The sequence below is a fragment of the Python bivittatus genome, unplaced genomic scaffold (assembly GCF_059951505.1).
Source record: "Python bivittatus isolate LINGU-HERP-01145 unplaced genomic scaffold, Pbiv_v1 ctg000190_np1212, whole genome shotgun sequence".
Taxonomy (NCBI): domain Eukaryota; kingdom Metazoa; phylum Chordata; class Lepidosauria; order Squamata; family Pythonidae; genus Python; species Python bivittatus.
The window spans coordinates 4,740,902-4,757,134 of record NW_028277042.1 but is presented as its reverse complement, the minus strand read 5'-3'; the positions used below and the strand labels follow the sequence as shown (position 1 = coordinate 4,757,134).

General features: G+C 38.5%; 1 protein-coding gene across 1 annotated transcript in view; it reads left to right on the top strand.

Moving 5' to 3' along the window:
• Window positions 1-14,782, top strand: part of NFATC3 (nuclear factor of activated T cells 3) — a 56,464-nt gene extending 41,682 nt beyond the window's left edge. Inside the window, exons 9-10 of the mRNA XM_088135977.1 lie at window positions 45-1,088; window positions 10,853-14,782. Coding sequence (XP_087992103.1) covers window positions 45-1,088; window positions 10,853-10,968 — 1,160 coding nt within the window. The 3' untranslated portion in view covers window positions 10,969-14,782. The remainder of the gene's footprint in view (window positions 1-44; window positions 1,089-10,852) is intronic.
• The last annotated feature ends 1,451 nt before the right edge of the window (window positions 14,783-16,233 follow it).

The window sequence follows — 16,233 nt, the reverse complement described above, 5'->3', positions numbered from 1 at the left end:
TTCATCTGTGAATTTTAGCTGATCATTGTTTTCTTGTTATACAGTTGTATTGAAACAAGAGAACAGAGATGAAATGGATTTGACTTCAGTTTCATCGTTGTCCCTGACTCACTGTAAAGGACTCTCTTCTGTCCAAACCCAGTTGCCTTCACCAGATCCAGGGCTTTCACATGATAGCTTACTTTCTACTTCACCCAGGAACCTTGTATGTCCCATACAGCAACCATTCACACCTATGGTATCCTCAGCAGTAACCCAGTTGTCACACATGCAAGGTAGAAACATTAGTCCAGGTGAAGAGCATCCTGTTCTGTCTTCAGCTGTAGTCCACCAGTCTTTTCAGGTAACATCAGCATCTTCTGTGGGGCCTTCCTATCAGCCTATGCAACCTAATGTTATGTTTAATGGACAGCCTGGTCTTCCCATGAACCCTGCCTCTTCTAGTCAAGGATATGATACAATTTCATTTCAGCAAGATGCACCTGTACCTCCACTGATAAACCTCAGCTGCCAGTCTCTACCACCAATCCCATATCATTCTTCAAGTTCAGGTTCAGTGTCAACTTCAGTTGCAACAGGAGGACATACTTCAGCACACCTAGCTCAATCAAGACCTCATTTGCAGTCAATGCAATATCATTGTCCTGATCCTCAGCAAAGTCCTGTTTCTTCTGCAGTGACCCAGTCCCTTGGACATCCTTCCTCACAATTGCAGCAAATAACTTACCATTCTTCAAATCCAGGTAATTCCTCATCATCATCCCCCAAATCTTCTCATTCTTTAGTTCATTCACCACGATCTGGGCCATCTTCACCACAGTTGCAATCTATGCCTTACCATCTTTCTAGTTCGGGATCTGCCTCATCTCCTCCTCCAGCTGCTGTCAGTCAGTCTGGACAACAGTCCCCACAGGAACATAGCCCAGGTTTGGGAGGAATTGCTACAACTTCATCTTTGATGCATCATAACATATGTGACACATCTCCATTTTCATCAGAAGGGTCAACTGTTAATATTAAGCCTGAACCAGAAGATCAAGAGTTGAATTTTCAGACAATGGGGCTGCAAGACATCACGTTAGATGATGGTAAGTGATGGTACATTAGGAGAGTAGTAAAATAGCTTGCTACTTTCAGAGGCATAGTATAAGGAAGGATTATTATATATGCCATACATACATGTGAACTTAATGTCATACATTTTTCCAGTCACTGTAATACCTTGTTCACCTGCAGAGTACTTGAACATTATATGACTGTGGGGAAGTCCTTTCCCATTTAGAAGTTAGTGCACGTCAGGACTTGTACAAAAATGTGTTGATCAGTTGGACAGTAATTTAGCATTCTTATGTTTCAGTTTACATGATACTCTTAGTATAGTAACTATCTCCAAATCCATTATTCAAAGATATTTATCTTCTTTCTCTTACTCTTTCTCAGTGTCCAGTTTTCATAGCCATACATTATCATTATTGGAAAGACCATTGCTCTGTTTATTTCATTGTTAGTGAAATGTCCTTATCCTTCACAATCTTTCCTAGATTTGTCGTTGCCTTCCTCCCTAGGATTAATTGCTAGCAATATAACCATTACTTGTGATGGCTGTCACTCGGTTTTTCCAGCTAACTAGAGCTATCCAAACCTTAAAGCAAATATGCTGAAACTACCTTACAGTAGAGAATATATGTTATTTGTAACTACTCAGAGCCAAGCACTGTAAAATAAAACTGTACAAAATGTTTTGAATGCAAAATATTTTGCATCCTTCTGTTTGAAAAGTGCTTTCCCTATCTGTGTTATCTAATTATTAAGTTTGACAATCACTGTGCTAAGGAAGAACTCAAAAGTGTATTATTTTGGAGATTTTCCTTGATCAGGTCTGCAAAGAAACTGCCTCAGAGCTGTAGGACAATGAAGCACAGCAGCATAGAGCAGGACAGTACTTGTACTATAGTACTATTCAGCTGTACAAGCTGCAAAGGGAGAGAGTTCAGGAAGAGCAGTCCCACATATGCTCATTCAGTGGCTGGTCACTGATGAAAGTTGGGTGATTTGGACCATTAGCTATGCTTATCATAGCAATCATTTGTGGATAGACATCTCTCATCCTTGATAGCTAATTTATGATGGCATCGTTAACACATTTTCAACATTCACAAGATACTAAGGTTGTCAATTATTAAGATAGTATGAGTACTTGAGACCCTCCTCCCAGTAGCATTCTAGTTAAGTCTTCTCTTAATTATCTAATCATTATTATGTGGGATTCCATTGTAATGTCTGAGAAGTTCATTTAGGGTCATTTTCATGCCTGCTGTGAGAAAGGCCTGTAACAAGTAGATTTACTTTAGATTTTTAATACTGAAATAATAGGACCTTTTACATGTTTCTAAATATTATGCTGGTACCATTTCATTTGGGCTTAGATCCTCCTAAAATACAAGTTCTAATGTATGGTATTGTGCAATGAATATTTAGATATTTATAAGAGTTAACTTGCTTTATTTGTGTATCAGTACACCCTGTGTGCTGCTAAAAGTGACCATCTGTGTGTATAATCATGCTATCAACATATAGCAGCCCAGGACAGAATTAATCAGAAAGAACTTAAGTATTTGAAGCCTGAATGATACATCACATTTGGCTTTGTGAATTAAGTGCTGCATAAGAGGGAAGTTGTTTCAGCTGTAATCAGTAGGCATGCTCAAGAATTCCGGAAAATATATACAGTAGGTGCTTTAACAAGCATTCATCTGAATAAAATTGTAAAGCATTGTGTTCCCCTAAAAAATGAAATGATCAAAAAATCAGGAAGAAATATCATAAACATGTAGATTCTGAAAAGCTGGCAAAATGTTTATTTTTGTATGTGAAATCCTCCTTTATTCTTAGTAAAATATGTAATCTTTGTTAACCAGTTTGAGGTGATAGTTAACCTTGAGTGATAATGACCTTTTGTTAATCTTCTTTTGTGTCAGTTATATCTCCCATTATATAAAGGCATGATTTGAAGTCCAAGTTGGGCTTTTATTGTAGATCAAAGCTAGGTTTCTTTTGGGTTTCTGTAAAGAATAAAAACCTGAAACTGTTCCATGAGCACATAATGAGTGTTCGTTAATTCACGTTTCATAGGAGCAGTATTCTCTTTTCTCTGTTTAGTTCTAGCATTTTTATTTCTTGTCCTGAACATATGAAGTTTGAGAAAAACAGGGAGGAGTCAGTATCTCTCTGCCCTGCCCCTGAAGGCTGGCTAACTATTCCCTGTGTTCATATTCCATAAGTAGGTTACTTCCTGCCCAGACCTTATTTAATGACCCTGGGGGGCTGCAGAAGATACCTTGCATCTAAGATGCTTTCTTAATTAGTTTGTCAAAGTTGTTTTCCTATGGCTATTTAGGAACTCTTTATCTTTTTTGATAAAGAGTTTCTGAAGGATGTTTTCCATTTTTTTCCCAGTGTTCCTGCACTTCTGCTACTTCATCCTTACTAAGAGGATAGTATAAGATATAAAATGAGTTCCAAAACATGTGCTGAAAGGTACGTGTTTTGGCTTTTTCTAATGTAGCCATTTTCAGCCTGAACATATGAGGGTTTGAAAGTGGGTACAGGACAAGGCGGAACATGCTTGCCTCATCTTCTGTGCTCTCTGATCTTCATGAATACAGGTGGGAGGCCTGAAAGAGAGTTGTAGTCATGTTGGTTTAAATACAAGGAAGCTCTCAGTGTTACCCAGGACCCTGCTTTATTTGGATTCCACATTGACTTGTGAAATGTCCCTGCATTCAAGCAAATGCATGTACAACTGCTCTCCAGAGCTCTAAGCTGAATATATAGCAGTCAGAAAAAGTAAGAGTGGGCTTCCTTATTCAGCCACGGTGTTCATCTAAAAGCTTGAAAAATTCTATATATGGCCTTTCTTTGGACAAAATCCTAAAGTTGTAGAAAACAGTAGGGCCATGCTGTACTTTGGATTCAAAGGGGAAAATGTGACTTGGAGCATGCGCAGGTGCATATTTTGCACTTCTTTGCGCTTCCTTGAAGTAGCTGTGACTTTTCCTAGGCTCATGTGGCTGCCCTCTGTAGCTGTCATGTGATCCTGGGAAAAGTTGCATTTGGTTTAAGGGAGTGTTTCTCACCCTTGGCAACTTTAAGTTGTGTAGACTCTTGTGTAGACTTGTGTAGCATGGGGAATTCTGGGAGTTGAAGTCCACCTATGAAAAACACTGATTTAAGTGTTTCTGACAGGTGCTCTCCATGCGGTTGTGCATAGGGTGAATCCCATTTCTCCTTTTGACTCCAGAGCGCTGCGGTTGTTCCTTTGGGAACTTGTGACCCAATGCTTCGGTGATCTTCTGGTGATTACCTGGAGCAGTTGGAGGGCTTGTTAACTATGCTGTTGCCTGACTACTTCCCTAGGGAAGCAACTCCCCAGGGAAAGTCTCATTCTAAAGCTAGTTAAAATGCTGTATCCACTTCAGTTACAAATATGGCGTCATGTTTAACCATTGGCAAGCTTTCTGCATCATGTCGTAGTCATAAGTCATGGTTTAGAAACCATAGTATGGGGTTCATTATCACATGGTAAGGCGAAATCAAATAGTTTAATTCATTGTGGCTTACTGTGTTGTGATGGGAATGAGAAGAAATGTCAGAGGTCATTTAATCCAGCTTCTGCTCAGTGCAAGAACTGTAACATAGGATACAGTTGTAGTATGGCTCTTTGATAGTCTCTGCTTAGATAATAAGCTGATTAAAATCCCTTATTGCTGTTGTGGCTTGGTTAAATGAAAACTTTGTCATTTGTTTCAAAAAAGGATCATCTGTGTTTTCTGACTTGTATGTGATAACAGTTACATCATTTGTGGTGTTTTCCTCCCATCTTTCCCAGATTTCTTTTATCAGATTTCTGTGTAGATATATGCATTTCTTGTATATACACTCCCCTTCCTTTCTGTTAGACTTAGCAGAAAGGAAGGAGGCAATATTTGGGGGGAAATTGGATCATGCATACATCGTTTTTTAGATAAATATTCCAGTTCTGAGATTCTCCTCCAGCCTCAGCGATATCCATCTGATTATACTTTCTTCTCAAAATAAGACTCTATATCTGTCTGGTACTTATTCATGCTATGTTACTATATATTTACAGTACCATCTAAGCCTCCCTGCTATATTTATTAGCAAGATACTGGACTCCAAGACCACAGCCTTGCTTTCTCCTTTCTCCTAATTGGTTAGGGACAAGAAGCTGAGCAGCAAACCGAGCAGCCCTTGGTTTGTCTTTCTCCCCTGCAAGGTCAGACTTACCAGGCTTTTGCCAAACATGTTTTTCTGGATTTGTGAGATACACCCCGGCATTAAAATAAAAAGCTCTCCCGTTTGGTAGCAGAGGTCATGGTTCAAATCTTTCCTGAGATAGCTAGTTCATTTCTAGTGGAGGAACTATTTATAAGCCCTGTTTCTCTTTGGGATTTAAAAATGTACATAATTTATAAAGACTGAAGTGAATGCATAAGTAAGAAGGCATTGAGTTTGCAGTATACGTTCAAGTGAAAGTGGACGTTAAAAATGCACTTAAGGCTTCATCTTCACATGGCTAGTTTTATAGCACTTGCTTTTTTTTTTTTAAATTCTTACTGCAAGGGAAAACTAAAACCAACTGAAGTCATGTCAAAGTGTTAAAAAAAACCCGCCTGAAACTAATCCAGTTGTCTTGCAGTAAATATTGTGTTGTATATCATAATAACATTTATCCAACTTTAGATTAGCAGCAGTCTTTCGGAGTTTGGTTGTAACTCCATGGGGATAGGAGTTGTGAAAAGAAAAAAATAATTTCAGTATCAGATGGAGACATCAACAAGGTGTCATAAACCCCAAACAAAGGCACTTAATCCCAGAAGAATATATCATGTGATCAGTAATGTACAGTGAGAGTTCTGAAAGCTCATCTCTGTTACCAAAGCTCTGCCAAGAACACATTAACAGCTTGTTCTCAAGTGTATGTAAACAGAATAAATTTGAGGGCAGCATAGCATACAAATAGAATTGAGGAATCCCACTGAATAGGATAGCTAAGTGGCTCTTCATGTTTCTGGGCTCTATGGACATATTTTTTTTTTCTCAGATTTGTTTGGATCTTACCTGGGTGGAAGACATTTCAGGTTTCAACCCTGCACCACCTCGTATCTTCCCATATTGAGCATGATTGGTTTCTGAATGGATAAGCATTTGTTGGGTGCTGTTGCTTGCCAAGGGACCCAACAGTTCAGCTTGGAAATGCATGCTCCAGAGTAACATGTTAGTAGAGTGGGATTCCTTAATTTCTTTGACATGTCACTTGGAACACTCTTGGCAATACATACTTATAGATTGCAGTTTCTCTTATACTTATTTTTCTCAATTGACCAGAATGGACCAGAACAAAGTCCATTGTAGGACATACTGCTTGGTATATGTCTGAACACATGCACATATTTTACATAATTGCATTACTAAAATCACTGTAAGACTAGAAAATAGTTATTTTTTTTTAATATTTGTATCAATATTGTGTATTGTGTATCTGCTGTGATCAGAGATGAGTAACAGATCATAAGACAATGCCCAAGTTTTTAGTACTCAAGGGGTTTCTGTTGAAGAAAATTCTTGACCAGCAAGTTTATATGAACAGTTATTGGCATGGGATAATTAATTCAGGTGTGAAATAAGTACTTGTTTTTGGATTAAACTTTTTGGTAAAAAAAAAAGTTTAAAAAGACCTTTTCAAATGCAACCATAATTATACTATTTGCAACAGAAGATATGAATCTTATGCTACAAAAGAAGAAAACGTAGAGAGACAGGTGTTTGCATAGTCTCTAGATTTTCTGAACATTTATTTAATAGTCTGCAATTGCAAAAACTCTTATTTAAATGAAGGCAGAAAAAGCAGGCTTTCCTATTAGTTCCTCAGATTTGAAAAACACAGGTCCCTTCTTCAGACTTCAGGTAAATGTAGCACATTATTAGCTTCTGACCATAAGCACTTGAGTCATTTATATCCTTTGTCTAAGCTTCTGAGATGTTAAGGAATTAGAATGTTCAGAGTACACTAGACCTAGTATTATATTGACTTTAAGCTTGTTGTAATCTTACTCTGTCACATCCAGAAGAAAAATGGTGTGTTTGTACATGTGTGTGTGAGAGAGAGAGAGCAAGGGAGAGTTCTATGCCATGTTAGCTTGCTTCTGAGGCTTATCAAAAAGTTAACAGCACTAAGCAGCTGCTAATTTGTATAGCAGTGGTTGCAATAGCTTATAACAGGCAAACAGAGTATATTCTTGTAATGTGATGGAACCACAGATCACTGTTGATACTCCATTTCTGTTTTACAGTGATCATTAAACCAGCATTAGAAATACATATTTGAATGAATGTTAAGCACCAGATTGTCAGATGACAGGTGCTAAATATACTAAATATATGCAAGCTGATGTCAGATTGTGATTGTGGCCTTAATCAGTTTGCAACCTAAGAAATGTAGAATGCAAACTGGGTTACTTAAGCAAGTTGAATATTATCATCATACAAGACCTGCACTCATGATTGAAACAATTCAGTTTTGAGAGATACTAGTTTGTATTGGGAAATTTTTAATGTAATATACTCCCTTGGGGTGACATTCTTAAGGACTTCTTGCATTTTTTAAAAGAACTTGTAAGGTATAAACATTGTGTTTAGGAACTTGTATTCTTCCTCCTAAATTGGGTCAATCCACAATCCACAAACTCTTGGTGGAATTTGAACAAATATAGAAAGGAGCAAACTGAAAAATTCACCTGCCACACAGATATCATGCTACAAAATGGAGCACTCTCCACACCTACTTGTGTATTTAATTTCATGAAAAACGCTGGCTCCAAGCAAGTTCCAGTCCTAAATACCTCGATTTTCAGTACAAGGCCAACTATGGAAGAAAGAGAAAATACTAGAGGGGAGAAGCGTTTAGGCTAGGAGCAAGATTTATTGATTTACTTACTTGCATCATGTAAAAGGGGCGGGGCTTTTATTGCCTGGTTGTGGCTGCTGTCTTTTTTTGACACCCCCCCCAGGGGCTCAAGGAATAATCAGAACATTACCCAAAACGAAACCTATCCCAAGAGGAATTGGAAACCACTCTTAGACTTTTTGCTTGATTCTCAGAAAAATCCAATCTTGACTTTGGGATTTGCTGATTGATGTTATACCTATAGAAATTATCTTATAGAAATATTAGATTAAAAACGATTTCTTACTATGTAAATTTTTAGATATTAGAGTAAGAGGCGAATACATTTTCTATCTATACCTGTACCAAGGAAAGTCGGAAGCTACTCTCTTGTGTTCCTTTTTCTCCCCCCTTTTTTCTTTTCTTTCCCTTTTCTTTCCCTTCTTTTTTCCTTGATTCCTTTGTATTTTAACTTTTGTGGAAAACTTAATAAAGATTTCAATATGAAACCCATCACAAGAGGGGATTGCGACTCATGACCACTTGTACCCAAAGCTGGAAAAGCTGTGCGGTGACGGTTTTCCTTAAAACCAAGCAGGTCCAAATGTGGGGAGAGATGCTGTTCCAAAGAAAGGGGGCTGTAGCTGAGAAGGCTAAGTCTTTTCCCCACCACTTTCATGCCTGTAAATATTCATAACGACTTATTCCTAGTACATGCAATGATGTAGGGGGTGAGCATTAATTGCACATCTACAATTAAAGCTGCTGCTCTGTCATCTCCAAGAGTTTGAAAGAAAGTGATTAATGTGTGAATGAACTGAAAGCGATTAATATGCATCTGAACTGAGAGCTTAACATGACTTTCAGGAAGATTTTAAGAAATGGTGGAAGTAGACCAGTGTTTCTCAACCTTGGGAACTTTAAGATGTGTGGACTTCAACTCCCAGAATTCCCCAGCCAGCTTGTGGAATTCTGGGAGTTGAAGTGCACACATCTTAAAGTTCCCAAGGCTGAGAAACAGTGAGGTAGGCTAAAAATAATTAGACTGTAGTCCAGGGAACTTAGGAAAGGCCGTATATAACAAAAGTAAAATGAGAAACCGAGTTTCTACTAAATCCTGACTTTGGCAAACACAAACTTGACCCTTTTAAAATCATAAAGCTGCCAATCCTTTGAAGTATTCTGAAGAACAAAAGCTTCTTCCTAGGTGTTGCCAAGTCTTTGGGATCAGTGACAAATAAGCAGATACAGAAGAGTGTTCGGGGCGGGGAATCCAATCATAGCGTAGCCCATCAAAGTGTTGTCCACATCTATTTTGAGAGATGTTCCCAGAATACCTCATTGTTGGTCCTCTGCATCTGATGGCTAACACTTGCTGACATATGGCGTTGCAGCCGGAGAGGGAATTGGCACCTCTCGAGAGAAGCCATTGCTCAGTTGCATATTTATTTTGCAAACAAGCAGTAGTGATTAGCTTTTAAAAAGAAAGCTAGCTAATGCAAAACTCAAATTTGGCTGCCTCAAATGCTGTGTGGAAATGGCTGTTAGTTTTCAGCAACTATATTGTGAAAAGGAAGGGAGAAGGGGGAGCTGAGCATACAGATTGCATTCTCCAATTTGAAACAGCTATGCTTCTTGTTTCTCAGTAAATAAATGTGAGTTCTGTTCGTATCCCTAAATGGGTGTGGATATAGGTTTCTGAAGAATGACAGTGAAAAAGGAAACTTTTCCTAACACTTGATATTTTGTGAGCAGGTGAGTTTTGTTCTGACTCTGCAGCATCTTCTCAACAACCAGAATATTTTAAAATATTTTGCAGGGACTCTTCCTTCTTGATTTGAAGATCCGTCCTTCAGTACCATTTCAAAGCTTTTTTTGTTTCCTAGGGCTTTGTTCCCCACTGTTCACCTGCAAGAGCTTGTCAGGATATTAAGACAGTGTTTTCTCAAAAGTGGCCCTAAAATGTTAGAACTTCCTCTTGGTGGCCCCATTCATTTTTACTTAAAGGGGAAAAAAGGGTTTCTGGCTGGTTAGAAATCTTTAACAAATCATTCTTTTAAATAAAAATTCTATAGATTTCCCCACCATTTGAGAAAAAGCAAGGTAGCAGTTAGAGATGGGGTTTTCTGAACTGTAGCACCCAAAGTCTCCTCATGGGAATTTGTCACCAATGGCAACTTTATTGTGTTTTTTATTAGTTAAGGCAACATTTTGCTATCTTCAGTGCTGTTAATCTTTATCTGTCTAAAAAATTTGCGCGTAGGTCTGCCTATATTGTCTGTGTTTTGAAGAGGGGGATACAAACAGATCTTCAAGTTTAGCAGCCTCGTTTTGCTTTGCATGTTTTCAAAAGGCTTAGCGTTAGTTACTTAGGATTACAGTACTGACATTTCCTGGCCACTCAGCTCCAAATGGCTCTGGGTGGCACATAGCAGAAATAAGGATTAAAAACAGCAGAACAAAGAGAAAACAATATAAGCCATAAAGGTGCAGTCCAACTGGGGCTGACCCCAGGCTTAACACCTCCAAATGCCCTGTCCCACAGCCAGGTTTTACTTCTCTGTGGAAGCTCATTGGGGTAGTCTACATGGGGTAAAGGATACCACATTGAGAAGTCCATATTATGGGGTCCCGTATGATGGAACTCCTTAGGGCAGTGTTTTTCAACTGCGGCAACTTTAAGATGTGTGGACTTCAATTCCCAGAATTCCCCAGCCAGCTTATGGATGACCTTCAAGGCAGACTCATGAAAAATGAATTGCGATAGATGTCTCAACCTGTTTGGAAGTAACTGGTATTACAGGGGTCTAAATATACATTACTCAGAAAGTGATATTCATGAAAGTCAGGAAAATATACTGACCCTTCTCTCCTTTTCTGATGTAGTGACTGAAATCATTGGAAGAGACATGCCGCAGATCTCTGCGTCCCGTGGAGCAGGAGCTGCTGTCCTGCGGAAACCTGGAGCAAACCAGGAAGCCTTGCACTTTTCCTCTGAATAATGCTACGTCCCTCTTTAGATTTACTGTGCTTCCGACTATGTGGCCTTGATGATCCTGAACACTGGATCCCTGCAGAGCTGTTCTGGGAGAGTGGGAACGAGAGTTGTAAGAGGAACAGGTTGACTTATCGGTTTTTAGGATGCTGTAAAAATTACTTTATAAAAATGGACACCAGGAAGTGACCCAAGATACTTTAACCTTGAATGAAATACCAATGAGCTTTGCTTGTTTTGTGCATTTAACATAATTCTTTTATATTAAGTGCTTAATTGTATGGAGAAATGTAGTTTTGCTTTCAGTATGCACAGTTACTGAATGTGGGTAATTTTTTTTTTTTAAAAAAACACCATCTTTGTATGCTGCTTTTCTTTAGGAGAGATACTAAGATTGTAATAAAAATTTGTATACCTTTTGGACGGTCTTTTTGAAGAGCCTTTAAGCATATGTGGTTTAAAAGAGTTTTTTTAATAATAATAATGACTTTCAGAGGCACAGAAGTATCTATCATCTGAAGCCAACGCCTTTGGAAGTCTTACATATGAATAATGATTATCATTTTCTTTGGAGCTTTAGGAAGCAAAGCCAAATACAGATCTGTGTTCTTGAGACACTGAAAAATTTTGGTAGGCTGCAAAGAGACCATTCCATCATGGATATATTGGGATAGAAATGACATTCCAAAACCTGACTTTTATACCTTCGTACCTTTGCTAGCACAGACCTGTTCTAACAGAAGCACTTGTTCAGAATTATTTATATATATGCTCATTTTTAATGAAGCAATTACAATTTTGGGATATGTCAAAAGGCTGTGTTCCATATACAGTCCTTTTGATCAGGCTTGTTTAAACTGTCAGAGTCATCCTACTGTCTTGAAATTCCTCAGGTAGAGATCTTCACTCAGTCTGTTCTTTTTTCTGTTAGGTGTGCCTGAAAATATATGTCTGTTGGCATTTGTATTGGCTTCTTAAAATCTTTTCTTAATGGTATAGCGATCCTACTGTTCGCAGGGTTCCATCCTCTAAGAAATCAGCTTGGTATGGCATAAAAGGAATGTAACTAGACCCTCTTACTCTAACAGAGGTACTTAATCCTGCTGACAAAGGCAGCTTAGTGCAGAGGGAGGTGTATCCATTGTGACCGTTGGGGCTGAAGCTGCCTATGACTGCCTATGCATGTTAGGTTAATATTTCCCATTGCTGTGTGATTTATGGGGGTGCCTTTGTCTCTAATTTGAAGCATGAGAGATACAAAATCCAACCATGGCAGATAAGAATTTCTACTAAATAGAGTTAATTCCTTTGTAAAATGAAAATCAAGATGTTTCAAGTTTGGGTAAGCAAATGAAACAGGAGATTGCAAAATGAAAAGATAATTAAAAGGATTTTTGAGAACCATAAAGATTAAGATAGTTGGTGTGTGGTTTTCTGTTGTTGTTTAGCTCATTTTTATAGCTACTTAAGTCTTAACTGATAGCAACAAGATAAGTTCTATAGCATCATGCTGTTGGCAACAGGCTGATAGAGGGTGAAGTGTCCGTCTTCCTGGGAATGCTACAGCAAGCAACTTGACTTTTAAGCAGTCTCCACTCCTTTTGTGAAAAGAATATAGGTGACTCAGCCACAATTTAGTTATTAAAAGGGTTGCTTAACCGGTAATTATCTGCAGACCACATTTACTGCTTAGTCTGCAAGTAACCCTACCATCTCATGATGAAGTAAAGCAAAGCAGAATCAGTGTGTTTGGGCAGTTCAGGAGACACCTATGTTGAGCACTAAAATATTTTATATTAAACTTTATTGGAGCTGTTTATCCTTTTTTTTTAATCACAGTTTTGACTCTTTAAAATACAAAGGTGATAGCTGAAACAAATGTTTGTTTTTTAAAAAAAATATAATCAGCATTTAAGATGGAAAGGAATATTTCTTCATATTAGCTGCTGTCTTGAGTGTTGGATCAGGTGGACATCCCATTTGGATGAATCCTAAATTAATGCAGCATCTTCTTCCCTGCCCATCCCCACCATGGTGGATCTCTTTATCTTCATTCCAGGGATCCTTAATGTTCTCCTTTTGATTATCCTACAGCAGTTAAAATTGCCATGCACACACTTTTGAAACCAAAGGGCAGTCTTCTCAAAATGTTATGGTTTCTTTGGAAGTACATTTGTCTTCTCTTCAGTGAATACAACTAGTTTCAAACTGAGTAAAGTATGGCTAGTTACACATGAGAGCACTTCATTCCTTTTTCAGTAGTCCTAAGACTTTCAGTGTTTTCTCTGTGCTGTCGCCGGGGTCTCTTTTACAGTTTTCAATAGAATGTGTCAGGCTTCCAAGATAGGCCAGGTTAGGAAACAGACTCCACAAGGACAACTGGAACTCTCCTTTATTGTTGGACGGTATAATAATGATCTTGAAAGCTTGACAGAGTTTCTCCTCTGCCCCCTCTTATACCCAAGAGAATCAAGGCAGAATTATTTTGAGTTTCTTTCTCACCCCCTCTTCCTTCCCAAGGTTAAGTTGACATTTATTTAACGGTTCTTGCATTCCTTTTTCAAGGTTGTCTTTGTACTCCCATAGAAAGTGGGTCTCCCTACAGTCACTATAGGGAGATGTGAAGTTTCAGAGTTTTCTTGTGCTCTGAGATGTTACGCTCCTTGATAGTTGATGGTATCCCCTCTTCTCCCTTAAAGTCCTCCCGAGTAGTGTGAATTTGTATTGTACCTAAAATGTGGGCACCCAAACAGTCTCAAGTTACTATGCACTAAGGGAGCAATCCACCTAGCACTGCAGTATGAGCGCTTCTCCCCATTTTGGCAAGATGAACCCCAGAGCTTCTTGTCGATACTGAAGGAGTTGGAGAGTTTGCAGCAATGGGACTAGTGGATTGTTTTCAACCTTCTGTTGCCTTGAAATACCTGATGCCTGTAGATGTAGAAATGCTTTCCTATTTAAAGCAGAGCTATAGAAGTTGAGTACTATAATGGTTGTTTTTGCCTTGTAAAAGCTTCAATACAAGGGTCTTTTTATATATATATAAAAGGGTCTTTTTATATATATATATATATATGGCTTGTGTGATGCTTTAGATAAGACTGTTAATCTTGTGTAATGTAATAGAGATAAAAGCACATGATCTCCGTTAGACTATGCAATTTACAATTTTCTGCCTGTGACTGGCATCTATGTTGCTGGCCTCTCCTGCCTCCAAATTTACAATTGCTTTCTATGCGGGTGTCCAGTTTCTTAAAATATTATGGAAAGCGTTCAAATAGTAGCTTTCATAACAAAAGAGTGGAGGCTTTTGTAATTCAAAGGAGGTGAGATATACTGTATATTGCCCATTTGAAAGTTGTTTTGTTTGACGACTTATGGCACTCCTAATAAATGCTTCATTTATGCAAAGTTTGACCACAATTTGGCACTCCTAATAAATGCTTCATTAGAAAATGGAATTGCCATCCATTATAAACCAAAGAATAAAAGAGAAAACAACTGTTTGAATGCAAACAAATCTTGGGAAAACTCTATTTTTGATACATAGAATGAATGTCATTCCTTGAGGTTTGGAGATTGTTCAAATTGAAGTTTTCTATTTAACAGTTTGGGACAATAATGATTTAAGACTAAAAGTTACATTCTAGATGTTTACAGAGCCTTGTATTGTAATTTCATGTACATTTGTGTATTAAACCTTTTGTAAGTTATGATTGCAGTGCTACGTGCAGAAGTACAAAGGGAAAAGCATTATAGGCTCTTGAATCATAGTGTTGAAATAAAAAAGAAAATGCATATTAGAGTATGTGTCTTTATTGATCTGTGCCTACTAGTTCAGGAGAGTGACACGATTTGGGTGGGACAGTGACACTTGTTGGTGCCTTTGAGTCTGTCCAGTCAACTATGCTATTCCTGCATGGTTCATTTCAGAGGAACTTAACTTCAGCGCTGCTTGTATTGCATCCAAGTTGTTTTTCTATGAATAGTTCAAGCCCAGAGTCAGTTGCAATTGGGCCATGAATCAGGAGCGTAGAGTGTAGGAGAAGAGTATTATATATACACAAATCCTATGTTGGGAGGGAAGGAGGAAATGCCAGTTTGAACCTTTGTGTTTATTTTTCCTTCCTTTTCTCCCAACAACAAATTTGTGCATATACAACCGTCCTCTTTCAGGACACATTCTCTGTGTTTGATGCAGTGCCCTGCAATTCATGAAAGTTTATGCCCTAATAGTGAGTCTTAAAAAGTACAGCAGGACTCTGTATGGTCTTAGAACTGTAGAGAACCTTACGTTACTTCGGTACAATGCCGCGTCCCCTGCCGTTATGAATGACTCCTGTCCAGATGAAATACTAGATTGAACATATCTCTTCCCATTGTAGTGGGAAAGTGGATTCAGCCAATAGTCTTACGTAAGCCAGGATTTTAATTTCTAAAAGATCCATGTTAAGAATCTGATAGAAAAGAGCATGTTCATAGGACTATGGGTATTAATTTAGTATTAATTTGGTTTTTATCACTACTTGAGTCATTTTTCAGTGTACATTCACTATTTACGTGGTGGTTTGTAATGGTCTTTCTGCCCCCAAACACAGAGTTAGAAGCTAATCTAAATTCCACATGCCACTCCACAAATGTTGAAATGAACAAGAAACGCCAATGCAGGTAAGTCCCTGGAGGGATTTAGTGAAGATGTGTGTCTAAATCCAGAGAGAGCAGCGTTGGCTTAGCTCTGCTAAGAGTTCTAGTCCTGCATCATCAGGAAAAAGGTGATGGGGGCATGCTTGGCAGAGGTGGCCCTGCTGTCTTCACATGTGGAGAATAACATCTGCAGTGGGCTTCAGCAATAAACAGTGCCTTGTGAATTGACTCCTTGGACTTGTGATTGCATGCTTGAATGCTGTTGGCTTCTTAAAGAGAAAGTTTGCAAGAGAAGAAGTAGCTGAGTTAGATTTTTGTTTAGACCGAGGAAAGCAAGGCTGTTTCATGCCATCAATATGGGATGATGGTACTTTCCCCATGTTATTGGAACTATATGCTTCTGTTCAATTCATTGTTGTTTGAATCTATTGTTTAGAACAGGGTTTCTCAATCTTGGCAACTTTAAGACGTGTGGACTTCAACTCCCAGAATTCCCCAACTCCCCATATGCTGGCTTGGGGAATTCTGGGAGTTGAAGTCCAGACATCTTAAAGTTGCCACGGTTGAGAAACCCTGGTTTAGAACATCCTCTTTAGCTAATCCAGAGCTGCATAGCCTCAGGGTTCAA